The sequence below is a fragment of the Lithobates pipiens genome, unplaced genomic scaffold (genome assembly GCF_037356315.1).
Source record: "Lithobates pipiens isolate NorthernLeopardFrog02 unplaced genomic scaffold, aLitPip1_a1.2 Scaffold_23, whole genome shotgun sequence".
In the NCBI taxonomy this organism is placed as follows: Eukaryota; Metazoa; Chordata; class Amphibia; order Anura; family Ranidae; genus Lithobates; species Lithobates pipiens.
The window spans coordinates 179023587-179040335 of record NW_027507785.1 but is presented as its reverse complement, the minus strand read 5'-3'; the positions used below and the strand labels follow the sequence as shown (position 1 = coordinate 179040335).

Here is a 16749-nt window from a genome sequence, read left to right as displayed (position 1 = left end):
CAGACTACCTGCAGGTAATTGCTCCATGATTATGTGTGTGACCGGTCGCGATTAGCTGTAGAAGCGGTTAGCCTCGTATTGCTTTTATTGGGGCCACCGCCTGCAGCTAACTGCAGGGAACTAGGGATGCACCAAAATTTTGGCTGCCGAAACATATCGGCCGAAAATGGCCTTTTCGGCAATTTGCCGAAAGAGAAATCTTGCCGATAATTGAGCCGAAAATGGGGCGGGCCTCGCCCATTACAGAGGTCCGCCCATTAAGGGGGTGTCCTTATAGCACAGCGCGCCGCAGTCATCACCTCTCCTCCTCCCATGTGACACTGTCAGCTCTGTGCACCTTGTCCCTCCCTCCCTACCACACATTCTTCGTTCCTGCCCTCTCCCTGGAGGTCACATGGTACCATAACATCAGCTCTGATCCCGATCACATGGCTGCGGTTCTTCTCTTGATCCATGTCTTCCAGCTCTGACATGTGTCCCCCCTCCTCTTACCCTTATTTCCCAGCACTGACCTACATTCCCACATCTCTCTGCACTGACCTGTGTCTACCTGCTCTAACCCACTTTGCCATATCTTGTGGCACTAACTTGATTTTGCACTGACTCATGTCTGCAGTCTCTGACCGTCTCCTGTATAAAAATATTTTTTAAAGACAGTCACTTTCTGTATCGGTTTCTGGCCTAGTGTATTTTTCATTTTCGGGATCGGCACCAAAAAAAAAAAAAACAAAAAACAAAAAAAAAAAAAAAAACACACCATTCGGTGCATCCCTACGGGGAACCCTCGCTGGGTCAGTTAGCTGTAATTCGTAATGGTCCCATTCACATAGGTGACAGAAATAAGGTTTAACCCACCACAACTAAAACCCCACACACTCAACCTTCCTTTGATACAAAAAGCAATGGGGAGAAAAAAAACAAAAAAAAAAAACAAACACACACACACACACACACACACACACACACACACACACACACACACACACACACACACACACACACACACACACACACACACACACACACACACACACACACACACACACAATACTGTGGGTATTTCTGGCTTAATCACCCACCAAAATGTGAGAGTAAAACAAAATAAATGTTCAAGACCAGCTCAATATTCTGCTCATAAGGTAGCGAAGGTTTAATATAATAATCCTGGACTTTTATGCATATTGTTCCAACACATTCTTAAACAACCTAAGAAAGGGGACGCCAATTCTATTGTAAATCCTTAAAGTGGATGTAAACCCGATTCATGAAATTTGAGCTGGGCACAAATATTTGTAGTTTTTTTTCTCACTTCAAAGCTCTATGTCCAGTATGCTTTTCCTGTTCCATTCTTCTGTTATCAGGATGATAACTTCTGACAAATTCTCCTACATGTGATAAAAGCAGCCAGAGTTTTGTGTTGGGGGGATGCTATAAATAGATTAGTAGAGCCCTGAACTATTCACCAAACAGAGCTGAAAGTCTCAACCTGTGAGGGGGGGGGGGGGGGGGGGCAGAGGGTGCCTTTGCTCCAATGAGATATCTGGGCTGTATGCCCAGGCTTCACTGCAATGTTGAACAGGAAGAGAAAATCTGTAACAACGCAGAGCACTTTCTAAAGAATATATACAACTGAAGACAGCAGATATACATAAAACGTATGTAGGGAGATTTGTTTCTCCCTGTGTATCATATAAGGCTGTTCACTTCACTGAGTATATATGTGAGGGTTTAAATCCACTTTAAAGCTGACAAATCCCAACCCCATACCCAATCAGAATGCCTTTCAATTTTCCTTTAAAAGCATTTCCAAAACTACCAAATGTATTGAAGAATGCTATATTTAAAACAAAGGGATCAGATACAAGAAAAGGTTTTCTAGGCAGGCTTCCCAGCCATAAGCACCAATAGTTTGGGCAACCTTGTCTGTCAGAGACGTGTACTCCAAGCTACTTGGGGAAATTTAGATTTAAGTGGTTGGAACTTAACTGCTCTGTACAATTAAAATTCAACAGAGGAGTCCCAAACCTCCTCTTCTCGGGTATAACGCTATGGTTCTGAATAAAGAAGTGCTGTGTTTGTCAATGAACGAAAGAGAAACCTTAATTTTGTTTGCAAATATTAAAAGATAATAACTACTAGCAAGAATAACTCATTATATTTAAAGAGCACCTGTCATTTCAGATGCATCATGGCAGCACCTGTTAGCGGGCATCCACTCACCTGCTGCCACCACCACATCCCCCACCTTGTTGCGTCACTGCTGCATCATCAGCCATCCCATTAAAGTGAATGGGACTGTCAGTGAGTCAACAGCGGGTCAGGGGAGGAGCTGCCGCAGGACAAATGACAGTTGCTCTTTAAAAATTTTGATTTAAAAATAGAGTTGATTTAAAATCAAGCCATTTTACTAGCAATTTAAATCAACTTGATTTAAATCAAATCCACCCTGCCATAGGTAAGGGGAGAGAGGAGCTGCACGAGTGATACTGATGCCTAAACATTTTTTACCTTAATGTATTCGTAAAAAAAGAAAAAAAAAATGTAGGCTTTAGAACCACTTTAAGGTTGGATCGGTACAGACCTTCAGTCTTAAGAATGTTAATTTACAGATTTTACGGTTCAGTTTGAATGGGAGTGAACAAAATCATAGGTCTTGAAGATAGCCTGGGGAGAACTGATTACTTTTGACTATAGTAACTGTATGAATCAGACTGCTTTTCATTTACAGCACTTTGATCAATGACCTCTTTCTTGCAGCCCATAACATCTTACCCCATCGATCAAAAAAATAAAAATAAATAAATAAATAAAAAAAAAGAAGCAGCGTAAGGCAACTACCTGAAGTTTGACATCACAAAACTGGCCACTTTTCCGCAAGGCATTTAGTTTGGCAACTGATGACTCTATAAACTGTTCATCCTCAAAACAAAGAAATCCGTTTGGAACCATTTTTTCTGTATGTAGCTGTAACAAAAAAAAAAAAAAAAAACACAACATCACACTATCCCAAATGTAGCTTACCAAGGTCGTTATGCAACACATTCTAAAGTAAAACAAAAAGTATGAACATACTCAAATCCGATAAAGTGGATGTAAAGATTTCCTATCATTTGAGTCCAGTCTTGCCACAAAGAGTTAATCCAGCTCCAATCCTATTATTGTTCAGTGAGATAAATCTTGACAGAGAAAAACTGTCAAATCCTCCCCCTTGCTTTGAGCGACAGGTGATTTACATATCTCGTGCACTAGCCTAAGACATGCATTATTATTTTTTTTATTCCCTCCCACTCCTTTCTTCTGCTGCTCTGCAAGGATTGGCCGTTCCACACCTCAGCATGATTTGGCATTAGAGGTCGACCGATATGGGTTTTTCTCTGGCCGATGCCGATAGCCGATATATGATGTCGATTTTTTAGGGCGGATATGTTAGGCCGATTTTATTTTATTTATTTTTTTCCTTTTTTTTAAAATCCCCCTTGATCCAACACACCTTTCCCACTGGGGCGTTTTTCAGGCACAGGCAAATGGCTCCCCTGCAGTCTGTGTGAAAGACAGAGTGCTTTCACACTGAGGCGATGCTCTGGCAGGATCTTAAAAAAAAAAAAAAAAAAAAAAGTCCTGCAAGCAGCACGTTTGGAGTGGTGTATACCGCTCCTCCACCACTCCTGCCTATTGATATGAATGGGCACCACTGCGAAGCGCATGCAATGCAATTTGGCAGCAGTGCTTCATGGGCGCATTTAACCTCTTCCTTGGCCACTAGCTGGGTTATATGTGCCCCACTAGCAGCCAAATAGCACCGCTAAAATTATGGTAAAGAGCCGCTAAAACGTGCGTTTTACCATCAACGCCTGCCCGCTCCAGTGTGAAAGCAGCCTTCATAAGTGATAGAGAAAATATCTTACATTTAAACATTTATTAAACAAAACAAACCTCCAATCAGTTTATTTGTATGTATGATTTAGATAAAAAAAAAAAAAAAAAAAAAAAAAAAAAAATGGGCTAACTTTACTGTTTTTATTTTATTTTTATTTTTTTAAATAGTGGATTTTTTTCCCAAAAAAATGCATTTGAAAGACCTCTGTGCAAATGCCGTGTGACATAAAATATTGCAACAACCGCTATTTTATTCCCTAGGATCTCTGCTAAAAAAATATATATAATTTTTGGGGGGGGTCTAAGTGATTTTCTGGCAGAAAATGCAGGATTTTTACTTGTAAGCAACAAGTGTCATAAAAGATTTAGTGCCCGTTCACACTACCGTGACTTGTCAGGCGACTTAGCCGCCTGACAAGTCGCGCTCCGTTCTGTACTATGGAACCGTTCTAATAGGAGCGACTCAAGTCGCTCCGACTTAGAAAAAGGTTCCTGTAGTATTTTCGGGGCGACTTCAGGCGACTTGCATTGACTTCTATACAGAAGTCATTTTGCAAGTCGCCGCTGAAGTCGTGTGCAGGTCGCGTCTGTGAGACGCGCTGCAAGTCGCGTCGCCCCTGTGTGAACGGGCACTTAGTCTTTAAATGGTTAAACTGAGAACTTCTACACACTGAGATGACTTCATTCACTTAAGTGTAAACATTGTATCATTTTGTTCTTTTCTTGGCAGCCTGCCCAGAGAGGAGGAAGACGTTTCTATGGCAACTTACACTGATTCTATGACAGAAGTCATTTCAAAGTCCCGCTGTAGTTCTAAATCGGCTTTTTATCAGCACAATCGGCCGATGCCGATTATTAAAAAAACGGCAAATATCGGCCGATATATCGGCCGGCCGATATATCGGTCGACCTCTATTTGGCATGCTGAAGTCATGTGGGGACTTTTCTGGGTTTTAACTGGATGTTAGTGTGCAGAAGCTCAGTGTAAGAAATACACAGGAGAAAATGCATGTTGATAAGGGGAGTGTAGAAGTAGGCGAGGAGTCTACTGACATCACGACTCCACCCACAAAATCTGCAGTTTTTTGGGTCTCATAGCAGACAGAGGGGAGACATTTGGCAGATAAGTATGCATGCAGGAGGCATGTATAGCCTTCTAGATAACCAATATTGCAGTAGTTTAGAAAGGATGAGAGTGGGTTTACATCCACTTTAAGTACCAGATATCACTTCAAGTGCCTCCAGTGGTGGCATATAAGCCAAGTTTGTGTTGTCAGCAGAGTCCCAGTGGACATACACTATACTGTCAAAAGTATTATGTTGCCCAGATATATATATACACATATACATATACACACACACACACACACACACACACACACATAATCTTTAATGGCATTCCCAGTCTTAGTCCGTAGGGTTCAATATTGAGTTGGCCCACACTTTGCAGCTGTAACAGCTGCAAATCATCTGGGACGGTGGTCCACAGGGTTTAAAAATGGACAGGAGTACACAAATACTGTACAGACATTCAGAGAAATGGCTAACAGTAAACAACATTGAACATCTTTCTGGACACTTACTAGATGCTGATAACCAGGCAATGCATTACTTACTGTAAGCAGAAGAGAATTTTAAAAAGGGATACTAAAGTATATTTTTTTCCTTTAAAAATAACAAATGCTGTGTCTCAGCCAATCAGGAGGGTGAGTCCCAGACGCTCGAGGCACTTGTGGACATTGCTGGATTAAGATGTTTGCTTGTACATTTTTATAAGATGCTGATGCTTACCTTAAAAAGGTTCTGTACACTTACTGTTTTTGTTGTTCTTAGATAGGCATTAGTGTAGTTCTATGTCCCTAGTTACCAAGACAACTTCCTGTTCTGGGTCACTTAGCACCTAATGCATGTATTACCATCCTCTCGGTGTTAGATTCCAATGTAATACAAACCTTCCAGCTGCATTGTGAGCACTCAAAGTCTGTTGGATCCAGCTACTGTTTAGTTCTCACTTACACCAGCATTAGACAGAGACCCAGGGATCATGGCATATGTAATTTATTCACAGGTAAGCTATGCACTACAGACAAAGCCTCATGTTTTTACATACAAACTTCTGACACAGGAATGTGAGGATTTACACTTCTATAGGCTGTGCATAGGGAGCAACAAATGTCGATATGAAACTACACAATGAACACACAATTTATGCAGTAAAACACAAGCTGCAATTAGGAGAGTTTACAGTGTCTGCAAAACGGTATTAAACCCAAAAGAAAACAAACATACTGTAACGTACAAATTCTCAGCTGCGATAGCTGCATTCATTTTCCCTTTTAGGCCTTTTTCACCTGGTGAACCAGCCTGTAAGTCGGTTTTTCAAAAGAACAAGCTATTTTGCAGATGCATTAGTTACAGGGATGAGACAAACCATTTAACACGGACAGGGGTGGTAAGTTCTGTAAGTGATAAGAATTAGCTGGAGTAAAGCTTCAATTTGGTAGCGTATTTAAAATGGTTATAAAAGGCAGTAGGGTGAAAAAAATAAAAAATAAATATCTTCTGCATGCTCACCCTCCTTTTAATACATACCTGAGCTCAATTTTGATCCAGAGACTCTCCCTCCTCATTGCCTCAGATACAGCAGCAGGAGCTATTGGCTCCTGCTGCTCTCAATCGCAGCCAGTGATGAGGAAGCAGGGGCAGGGCTAAGCCCTACTCTGTGTCTTATGGGGTGCCACTGGGGGACCCAGGGATGGGGCTGCTCTGTGCAAAACCACTGCACAGAGTAGGCAAGTGTAAAAAAATTTTTATTTTAATAAAAAAATATATATATAGCCTTTACATACAGACACACACACACAGCCAACAGTTGTTTGTTTACATTCGGTTAATCAATGTTGCAGTGATATTAACTTTTAGACCCCTTTCAGACCACACCGCCCATAGCGTGGGCGGGAAAACGCCGCTATTTTTAGCGGCGTTTTACCGCCGGATTTGCAACGCATTTCGGCTGCTAGCGGGCCAAGAAAGGGTTAAAACCACCGGCGTTTTGCCAGCGGTATTATAGCGCTGCCCCATTGATTTCAATGGGGAGCAGTAAACGCACCGCTCCAAAGAAGCTACTGGTAGGGCTTTTCCCTGACGTCCTGCCAGCACACCGCTGTAGTGTAAAAGCCCTCGGGCTTTCACATGACAAACAACGGTGCAGCTTTTTTAAAAGGGGAAGCTCTGCTTGTCTGGTTTCGACAGGTACCCACTCCAACTTCCAACTCAGTTTGCTCGTGGAATGGCGACAAACTTTTACCCTTAAAAAAATCTCCAAAGGCGATGTTTAAAAAATTCTACAGAGTCACAGAGGAAGTCTAGGGCTAGAATTATTGCTCTTGCTGTGCTAATTGCGACAATACCTCACATGTGTGGGTTGAACGCAGTTTTCCCATGCCGATGCTACTCATGTGAATGCATTCGCTTCTGCACACAAGCTCGTCAGGACGGGGCGCGTTTAAAAAAAAAAAAAAAAAAAAAAACACAGTCACTTTTATTCCTATTACAAGGAATGTAAACATCCCTTGTAATAGAAAAAGCATGGCAGGACCTCTTAAATATGATCTCATATTTAGACTAAAATGCAATAGAAAAAAAAAAGGCGAAACCTATTGGATGGAAGGCAAATGGGGGTGGCTATGAGTGGGCGTGTATGTTTAAATGAAAAGGCTCACACACAGACAAGGCTCTCTCTGTTCGCTGCAAGAGCCTGCCATGCGTTTCTGCTGACATGATGATTCAGCCATCTCGAGGCCTAATCTGGGTGATGGCTCCGGCCTAAATCTCATGGTGAAGGCCCTCTCCTGGTCTGAGCCTAGCCGATGCAGCAAAGCCTCACGGAGGACCGTGTGACAACTATCTTTCATATTCTTGTATTATATGTTCTGATTGTAAGCTTTGTGATATTGTAATGTCTTAATACTTTATGTTAGCTTTCCTAATTTCTTGGGAAATAAGATAGTGTTTTACTAGCAGCAGTGTGTGTGTTTTCATAAGTAACTTTATATCAGTGTGCCTAGTAGGGTTTTATAAACTAGATAACTATGGGAAGAGACAAGTTAATAATAGTTTGTAGAGTACGGAATGTCCTTCAGAATGTAATGTACATAATGATAATCAGAAAATGTCTATTTGCTTATGTATATACATGTTTCTATGCAAATCCTTACATATGTAGTATACATAGAGGTCGACCGATATGGGTTTTTCTCTAGCCGATGCCGATATTTAGAAATCATGACGGCCGATGGACGATATATGATGCCGATTCTTTTGGGCCGATTTTTTTTTTATCCCTCTTCATCTCATAAAACCTAACAGACACCTTTCCCACTGGGGCGTTTTTTTTAGGTGCTTTTGGGCTAAAAATAGCGCCTGTAAAACGGCTCCCCTGCAGTCTGTGTGAAAGACAGAGTGCTTTCACACTGAGGCGATGCGCTGGCAGGATGTTAAAAAAAAAAAAAGTCCTGCAAGCAGCATGTTTGGAGTGGTTTATACCGCTCCTCCACCACTCCTGCCCATTGATATTAATGGGCACCACTGCCGAAGCGCATACAATGCAATTTGGCAGCGGTGCTTCACGGGGGCATTTAACCTCTTCTTTGGCCGCTAGCTGGGTTATATGCACCCCACTAAAATGATGGTAAAGCGCTGCTAAAACTAGCAGCATTTTACCATCAATGCCTGCCCGCTCCAGTGTGAAAGCACCCTATAAAATAAAAACAGGTAGTCAAAACTTTTGGACGAAAAAAAAGGGCTAACTTTACTGTTTTTTTTTTGTTTTTTTTTAAATCATTTAGTGTATTTTTTCCCCCCAAAAAATTGCATTTGAAAGACCTCTGGGCAAATGCTATGTGACATAAAATATTGCAACAACCGCTATTTTATTCCCTAGGATCTCTGCTAAAAAATATATATATAAATTTTTGGGGGTCAAAGTGATTTTCTCGCAGAAAATACAGGATTGTTTACTTGCTTAAGTGTCAGAAAAGATTTAGTCTTTAAATGGTTAAACTGAGAACTCTACACACAGAGTGGAGTTCATTCATTCAAGTGTAAACATTGTATCTTTTTGCTCTTTTCTTGGCAGACTGCCCAGAGAGGAAACAAGTGCTTCTATGAAGACTCAGGCAACTTACACTGACTTCCATTACAGAAGTCATTTCCAAGTCAGGCTGTAGTTCTTAGGCCTCATGCACACGAGACGCTGTTAAACGCGTGTTCAGATGCAGTTGGACACTTTTTTCAACTGCCCCTGAACTCATTCAATGTTATCCTATGTGTCCATGCACACAGTCTAGTTTTTTGCCGTTTTTATGCAGTTGCGTTTAACCTTGTTTTTCCAGAAGCAAAAAAATGGGCTCAGATGCAAAAATTTCCACGTTTCAGACACAAAACGTCGCTAAATGCAGCACCCGCGTTTGCGTTTATAAGAGTTTTTAAAAGGAACCCAATTTTTTGGACCTGAAAACTCTGAAATATGGTCTGAGAATGACATTTTGCGACCCGACTTTGGGGGCCCATATCTTTGGGCCACTTATTGCCAGGAACCCCAAATTCGGTATGCAGACACTGTGGAACTAGCACTACAACATATCCATGAGGTTGAGGTTCCTATCACCAAGTGACCCCGAGATAGGGGGCCCCAAAGTCGGGTCGCAAAATGTCATGCACTTTTCTGCATCAGAGAATGACATTTTGTAACCCGACTTGTTGGGGTAGGTACACAGCTGCACATACAGGTTTGTGAAATATCCAACAGACATTCGCTGTCCCATCAACGGATGGGTCCAATATCACAAGCTCTGACTCTGGACCTCTCACGAAATTTGCGACAACGTTGCTGTCTCATCAGGAGCATTTCCTGACATACATTCAATATGGGATCCATTTCAAAATATATACCACAGAAAGAGAGGCAAATGCAAGTGTACAACTGCTCTCTATGCTTCTGCTGCTCACTCTGATGAAAATAGCAGAAATAGTTAAAAAAACATGCTTTGAGAGCTTGGGGAGGGTCTACATGATGTTATCTTTATAAACGCTTATAAAACGCATACGCGGCTAAACACAGCTAAACACGGCATGCAAATGCGGCAAAACACGCGTTTCTAAACGCGCGTTTCAGCTTTTTTGAGAAGAGTTTTCACCTGCGTCTCGTGTGCATAAGGCCTAAATCGGGCTTTTTATCAGCACAATCGGCCGATGCCAATTAATTAAAAAACGGCAAATATCGGCCAATATATCGGTCGACCTCCAAGTATACAGATTGGCTCTCTGTTTGGAATTAAAGATGGCGGGTACCCCCTGCTTCCCACGCATTAGAAGAATGCATTTGAGATAACAGAACCGGCTTCAACCAAACTTCAAGCATCAAGTTTCTCAATTTCTCTTGTATTTTAACCAATGAGATGTACCAATTAGACTGACATAGCAATGACGTATCTTTCTGTATAAAATATTAACACCGCCCAGAAATAAATAAGAAGTTAAAAGTAACGGAGCTGAACGTGTCTCAGAGAGTGTTTACTTCTAATGTGCATGCACATTTATACTTTTTAATTAGAAACAGCAGAAGATAACCTTGAACTTGATTGCAGTTCTTATCCACTTCAAGTGGTTAATGCATTTCGAGTCCTACTGCCTGTATCCATGGATACAGCAGTGGGACTCAGGAACGCGCCCGCACGGGTGCCCCCTGGAAAAAAAAAAAACTTGCACAGAGCAAGCAAGTATAACATGTTTTTTTTTAAATAAATAAAAAATTAAATAAAAAAATAAACCTTTACAACTCCTTAAACCATTTTTCAGCCCCAGGATTTACCCCCTTCCTAACCAAAGCACCTTTTACCATTTGGCACTGCGCTGCTTTAATTGGTAATTGCATGGTCATGCAATTCTGTACCCAAATTAAATTTGTACCCTTTTTGTTCCCACAATATATATCTATATATACACATATATGCCCATCTCATTTCCTGAGGTGCTAAAATGGCAGGGCTGTACAATATAATCCCCCCCCCCCCCATGACCCCATTTTGGAAAGTAGACACCGCAAGGAATTTGCTGAGAGGCTTGTTGAGCACATTGACCTTTTTTTTTTTTTTGTGACAAGTGATTGAAAAGTGAAACAAACGTAAACCAAACTCCACTGCAGTTAAAGCAAGTTTTTTTTTTTTTCCCTTTTGGGATTAAGGTTTTACATAAATAAATAAAATAAATAAGTTGATCAGTGGTAAATAGTTTGTGTCAACACTAGAGGTGCGCATCTTCACTGGTCTCACGATTCGACTACGATTATCTGGTCAACGATTCGATTCCACGATGCATCACGATTACTGACGAACTCCCATTTCTGCTTGGGCTGCCTAGGCGGCCCTTCCACCCTGCAATCTTCTGGGACACATCACAGGTCCCAAAAGATTTTGCGGCCATTCAGGACAGCGCAGTGAGACATACTCACCCGGCTGTGAAGCTGCAAGCTGTCACAGCCGGATGCCTACAGTAGTATTGCCAGCGCCGTGGACAGGCGGGGGAGAGAATGGAGGGTTTGGCTGGCCACGTGGCTGGATTGTGGGACAGGCGAGTGACTTTTTATTAAAAGAAGATGCACTTTTTTTTGTAGCTGCTGATTTTTAATAGAGATTTACTGGAACTTTGAATTAAAAATAACCTCACTCCCTTAAAGAGGAAGTAAACCATGATGGGTTTACTTCCTCTTTGATTCCCTGCAAAGGTAAAGCATAATGGACTATTATGCATCACATAGTAGTCCATTATGTGTCACTTACCTGACACAGGAGCCACCGAAGTCACCGCTGTCCCCTGTAGTTCCGAGCGTCCATCTTCTTGGTGGGTCTCCGTGGGTCTCACTGCTCCGGCGCATGGGCATGGGAGCATGCGCATGGGAGCCGACACTCGTGGCATATCTGCGGCTTAGGGGACCTACAGGTAAGCCTTAATCTAGGCTTACCTGTAGGTCAAAGTGGTTTGTAAGGGTTTACAACCACTTTAACCACTTCAGCCCTGGAAGATTTGGCTGCTGAATGACCAGGCCAATTTTTGCGATTCGGCACTGTTACTTTAACTGACAGTTGTGCAGTGTTGTACCCAAACAAAATTAACATCCTTTCTGATGTCCTTTTTCCCCCACAAATAGAGCTTTCTTTTGGTGGTATTTGATCATCTCTGTGGTTTTTATTTTTTGCGCTATAAACAAAAAAAAAAAAAAAAAAAGCAAAAGCTATAACAAATATCCCCTTTTTTTTCAAGGAGGACAAAGGGATCACTTGTGCTCAATTAGGGGGGTCCTGGTGCTTAGTGGGGAGAGATTAGGGTGATTAGTGGGGAGAGATGGGGGGGTCCTGGTGCTTAGTGAGGGGAGATGGGAGGGTTCCTGGGGCCTAGTGGGGAGAGATAGGAGGCTAAAGTGCTTAGTGAGAGGAGATAGGGGCCCTGGTGCCCAATGGGGCAGTTTGGAGGCACTGCCAGTCAGTGGGGGAGGGGGGCACTGGTGCTCCTTACCTGGCTGCTTGTTCCATATGGAATTCTGTAGAAGAATCATCCCCCTCTCACTTTTCTTGTCTGTTGCTTTTTCTCATCTAAAAGGATGCTGGGGATGCCAGTGCAGTGATAGCTCAGCCATTTCACAAAAGAAAAACTTCCTCTGCTCACTTCTCTGCCAGGCTCTGACTGATGACATCATCTATTGCAGAGCCCAGCAGAGGAAGATCACAGTACAAAGAATGTGATGGACAGGCCACCCTGTGCACCCATTGGCTGAGTAGGCCGCAGCTTCTCTGCGAATGGGTATCTCAAGTTCCCTCATTAGTCCCTCCCTACTGTGTCCTGACATTGCCCCCCTCTCTGCTCTCAAGGCTCACGTCTCTCCTGATGTCAGCAGGAATTCTCAGCCCCGCCCGCCTCTTCTGATTTGATAGTGACAGTCAGCGGGCGGGGCTGAGAATTCTCCGCTGACGTGAGGAGAGCTGGAAGTGAGCCGGAAAGCATTTTAAACAGGGGATACACTCGGAGCGCTGTGCCGGGAGGGGCGGGGCAATGACGTCACGATAATCGATCAATACTGTCGCATGAATCGGTGCCGCATCGGGGACACCCGAATCGCGATGCATCGGTGCAGCAATTTCAGCACCCCTAGTCAACACTAACTGCTACATCTGCAGGGGAGCTTGTTCTGTTGAAAAACAGACTTATTGCTACATCACCACATGCTTAAAAATACATTTTAGGCCTAAATATAAACCCCCGAAAACATTTCCTGAAAGCAGGCAACCTAGACCAGGGGTAGGCAACCTTTTGAGCACAGTGTGCCGAAAAATGTTTTCAAAGAAATTGAGCGTGCCGATTTTTTTTTTTTATTATTATTATAAAAAGTCAACTTCACTCACTTCTCAATCACGAAAAGGATTTGTTTTAAAGTAAATGCTGTAAACTACTTTAGTAGTGAGAAATTAACATCCTGCACTCACACCTCTGATGAGCCCCAATTCATGCACTTTCACACCTCACTGTAGCCCCCCTGCTCATCTGCCCCACCACTGTAGACCCCCCTCTAAACCCCTCCTGCTCATTTTCTCCACTGCTGTACCCTTCTGCTCATCTGCTTCACCGCTGTAACCTCTTCTCATCTACGATATGCGTGATATGCAGAGTGGTGAAAGGAGGGAGAGATGAGGCACATCTACAGTTGTGATCATAAGTTTACATACCTTGGCAGAAGTTATGATTTCTTAGCCATTTTTCAAAAATAATGAATGATAACACAAAAACATATCTTTCACTCATGGTTAGTGTTTGGCTGAAGCCATTTATTATCAATCATGTGTTTACTCTTTTTAAATCAGAATGACAACAGAAACTATGCAAATAATCCTGATCAAAAGTTTACATACCCTGGTGATTTCAGCCTGATAACATGCACACAAGTTGACACAAAGGGGTTTGCGTGGCTATTAAAAAGGTAACCATCCTCACCTGTGATCTGTTTGCTTGTAAGTAGTGTGTATGTATAAGGCCCCTTTCACACGGGACGGATCCATAATGATCCACCACGCGATGATCCGCTTGCTCAGCGGGGATTGCTCAGTTTATCCCCGCTGAGCCCTGTCAGATCTCTGCTCTCCCCTATGGGGGATCGGATGAACACGGACCGTATATCCGTTTTAATCCGATCCGCTCTGCAGACGGATAGAAAAATAGGATTTTCCTCCGTCTGCAGAATCGGACCATAGTGGAGACAGACGATACGGCGTGTCAGCAGATGTTCACCTGCAGACACCTGCCATCCCATAGGGATGCACATATGTCCGTATTTAAACCGCAAATGGATGGATGGATGAAATACGGACACACTGTCCGCATGTGTGAAAGGGGCCTAAAGTGTCAATGAGTTTCTGGACTCCAGACAAACCCTTGCATCTTTCATCCAGTGCGGCACTGATGTTTCTGGATTCTGAGTCATGGGGAAATCAAAAGAATTGTCAAAAGGATCTGCGGGAAAAGGTAGTTGGTGTCCCGTTTTATAACTGTATAAAACAGGAAAGGGATATAAAAAAAAAGACATCCAAAGAATTTAGAATGCCAATCAGCAGTCTTCAAACTCTAATCAAGAAGTGGAAAATGAGGGATGCAAAGAAAAACCTTCAGGTGAAATACAGAACTCTCTGAAAACATGTGGTGTGGCTGTTTCATGATGCACAATAAGGAGGCACTTGAAAAAGATGGGCTGCATGGTCGAGTCGCCAGAAGAGAGCCATTACTACGCAAATGCCACAAAGTATCCCGCTTACAAGAAGCCAAACAGCAGAGACAAGCCTTAAACCTTCTGACACAAAGTCATTTGGAGTGATGAGACAAAAATTTTGATTTTTGGCCACAACCATAAATGCTTCATTTGGAGAGGAGTCAACAAAGGCTATGATGAAAGGTACACCATTCCTACTGTGAAACATGGAGGTGGATCGCTGAGCTACAAAGGCACAGGAAATTTGGTCAAAATTGATGGCAAGATGAAGGCAGTATGTTATCAAAAAATACTAGAGAAACAGTTGCATTCATCAGGAAGCTGCGCATGGGACGTACTTGGACATTCCAACATAACAATGATCCAAAACACAAGGCCAAGTCAGCTCGTCATTGGCTACAGTAGAATAAAGTGAAGGTTCTGGAGTGGCCATCTCAATCTCCTGACCTCAGTATCATTGAGCCACTCTGGGGAGATCTCAAACATGCAGTTCATGCAAGACAGCCCAAGAATTTACAGAAACTGGAGGCTTTTTGCCAAGATGAATGGGCAGCTTTACCATCTGAGAAGATAAAAGAGCCTCATCCACAAATACCACAAAAGAACTCAAGATGTCATTGATGTTAAAATGGGCAATACATGGTATTAAGAACTAAGGTATGTAAACTTTTGACCAGAGTCATTTGGCTAGTTTCTGTTGTGATGATTTAAAAAGAAAAAAAAAAAGAAAAAAAAAAAGGAAGGAAGAAGAGTAAACACAGTTGATGGATAATAAATGGCTTCAGCCAAACACTAACCATGAGTGAAAGAAAGGTTTGTGTTATCATTCGTATGCCCTGAAAAATGGCCAAGAAATCATAAATTCTGCCAGGGTATGTAAACTTATGAGCACAACTGTATCTGTTCTGGCACACTCATCCTGCTGATCCACCTCTCGTATCGAGCCAACGTGCTTGTATGCGATGTCACATACAAGCATCTGGAATGGATGCGCAATGATGAGCTCTCATTCCTCCCTATACTTCCACTTATCTATAGCTCCAATGAAGAAACTTGAAAAAACCCTGGTAAAGTAGAAGCTAGACCTGACAGAGGAGGAATGGGGAGACATGTGAAATCTACATTTGTCACTAACATGAGCTCAGCCAGAGATCGATTTATGCAGGTTAAGTTCCTCCACAGAGCCTATTACACGCCTATGTGGTTAACAATCATGAATCCTAGCAATCCGGTGGCCTGCTCTAGATGTGATTGTAGCTCCGCCTCATTCTTTCATATGACATGGTCATGTCCCCGCCTTGGAGACTATTGGTCAGATAGCGGACACCCTGGGTCGGGTTACCTCCCTGGAGCTGGGAACAGACCCCAAAATGATGCTACTAAAATGTCTGATTCCAGAGTAAGGAGTAAATATACTAGATTATTTACGCTACTTTTTATGCCCGCAGAGATATTCCTACATTGGAAAGACGCTGTGCCTCCCAGAGTGTCCTCATGGCGTCTAACGCTGAATTCGGTGTTGCCACTGTATAAGCTTACCTATGCCAATCGAAACTGCCTTGGCAAATTTGACAAAATATGGTCAGGATGGATAGATGCCTGGGGCACAGAACTGGTGGATAATCACTAAAACGTTACTGTTGGACCTGCCCCGAAATAGGACACCAATAATATGATCTATTGAGTGTATAATCATTGTTTGAACTATGTGCATTTCATACAGTATATGAGGCCCACCCTTCACTCTACTCCCTTCTCCCCCCCCCTCCCTTCTCCATCCATTCCCCCCCGCCCAACCTCCTTACTTGGTACTGCTGAAATCTAATACCTCCAAACCCATATCCTAATGTATTCTAACTTAAAAGCTGGCATATCTTTCTCCTGCCTAAATGTGCAGACCATCCACCCTGTGACAATTCATGTAACAATCTTCTGTGAAGACTGTATATGCATCGCTATTACTGTAAAAATTGAATAAACAGTTAAAAAAATAAATATAAAATGATGAGCTCAGGTCAGAGGCATTTTCTGAAAACAGTAGACCTGTGTGCAGGATCATAAGT

At 42.5% G+C, this 16749-nt stretch overlaps 1 protein-coding gene across 1 annotated transcript in view; it reads right to left on the bottom strand.

The window, feature by feature from the left end:
- IVNS1ABP (influenza virus NS1A binding protein) overlaps positions 1–16749 on the bottom strand; it is a 166454-nt gene that overhangs the window by 96879 nt on the left and 52826 nt on the right. The window contains exon 3 of the mRNA XM_077452669.1: positions 2839–2964. Coding sequence (XP_077308795.1) covers positions 2839–2949 — 111 coding nt within the window. The 5' untranslated portion in view covers positions 2950–2964. The remainder of the gene's footprint in view (positions 1–2838; positions 2965–16749) is intronic.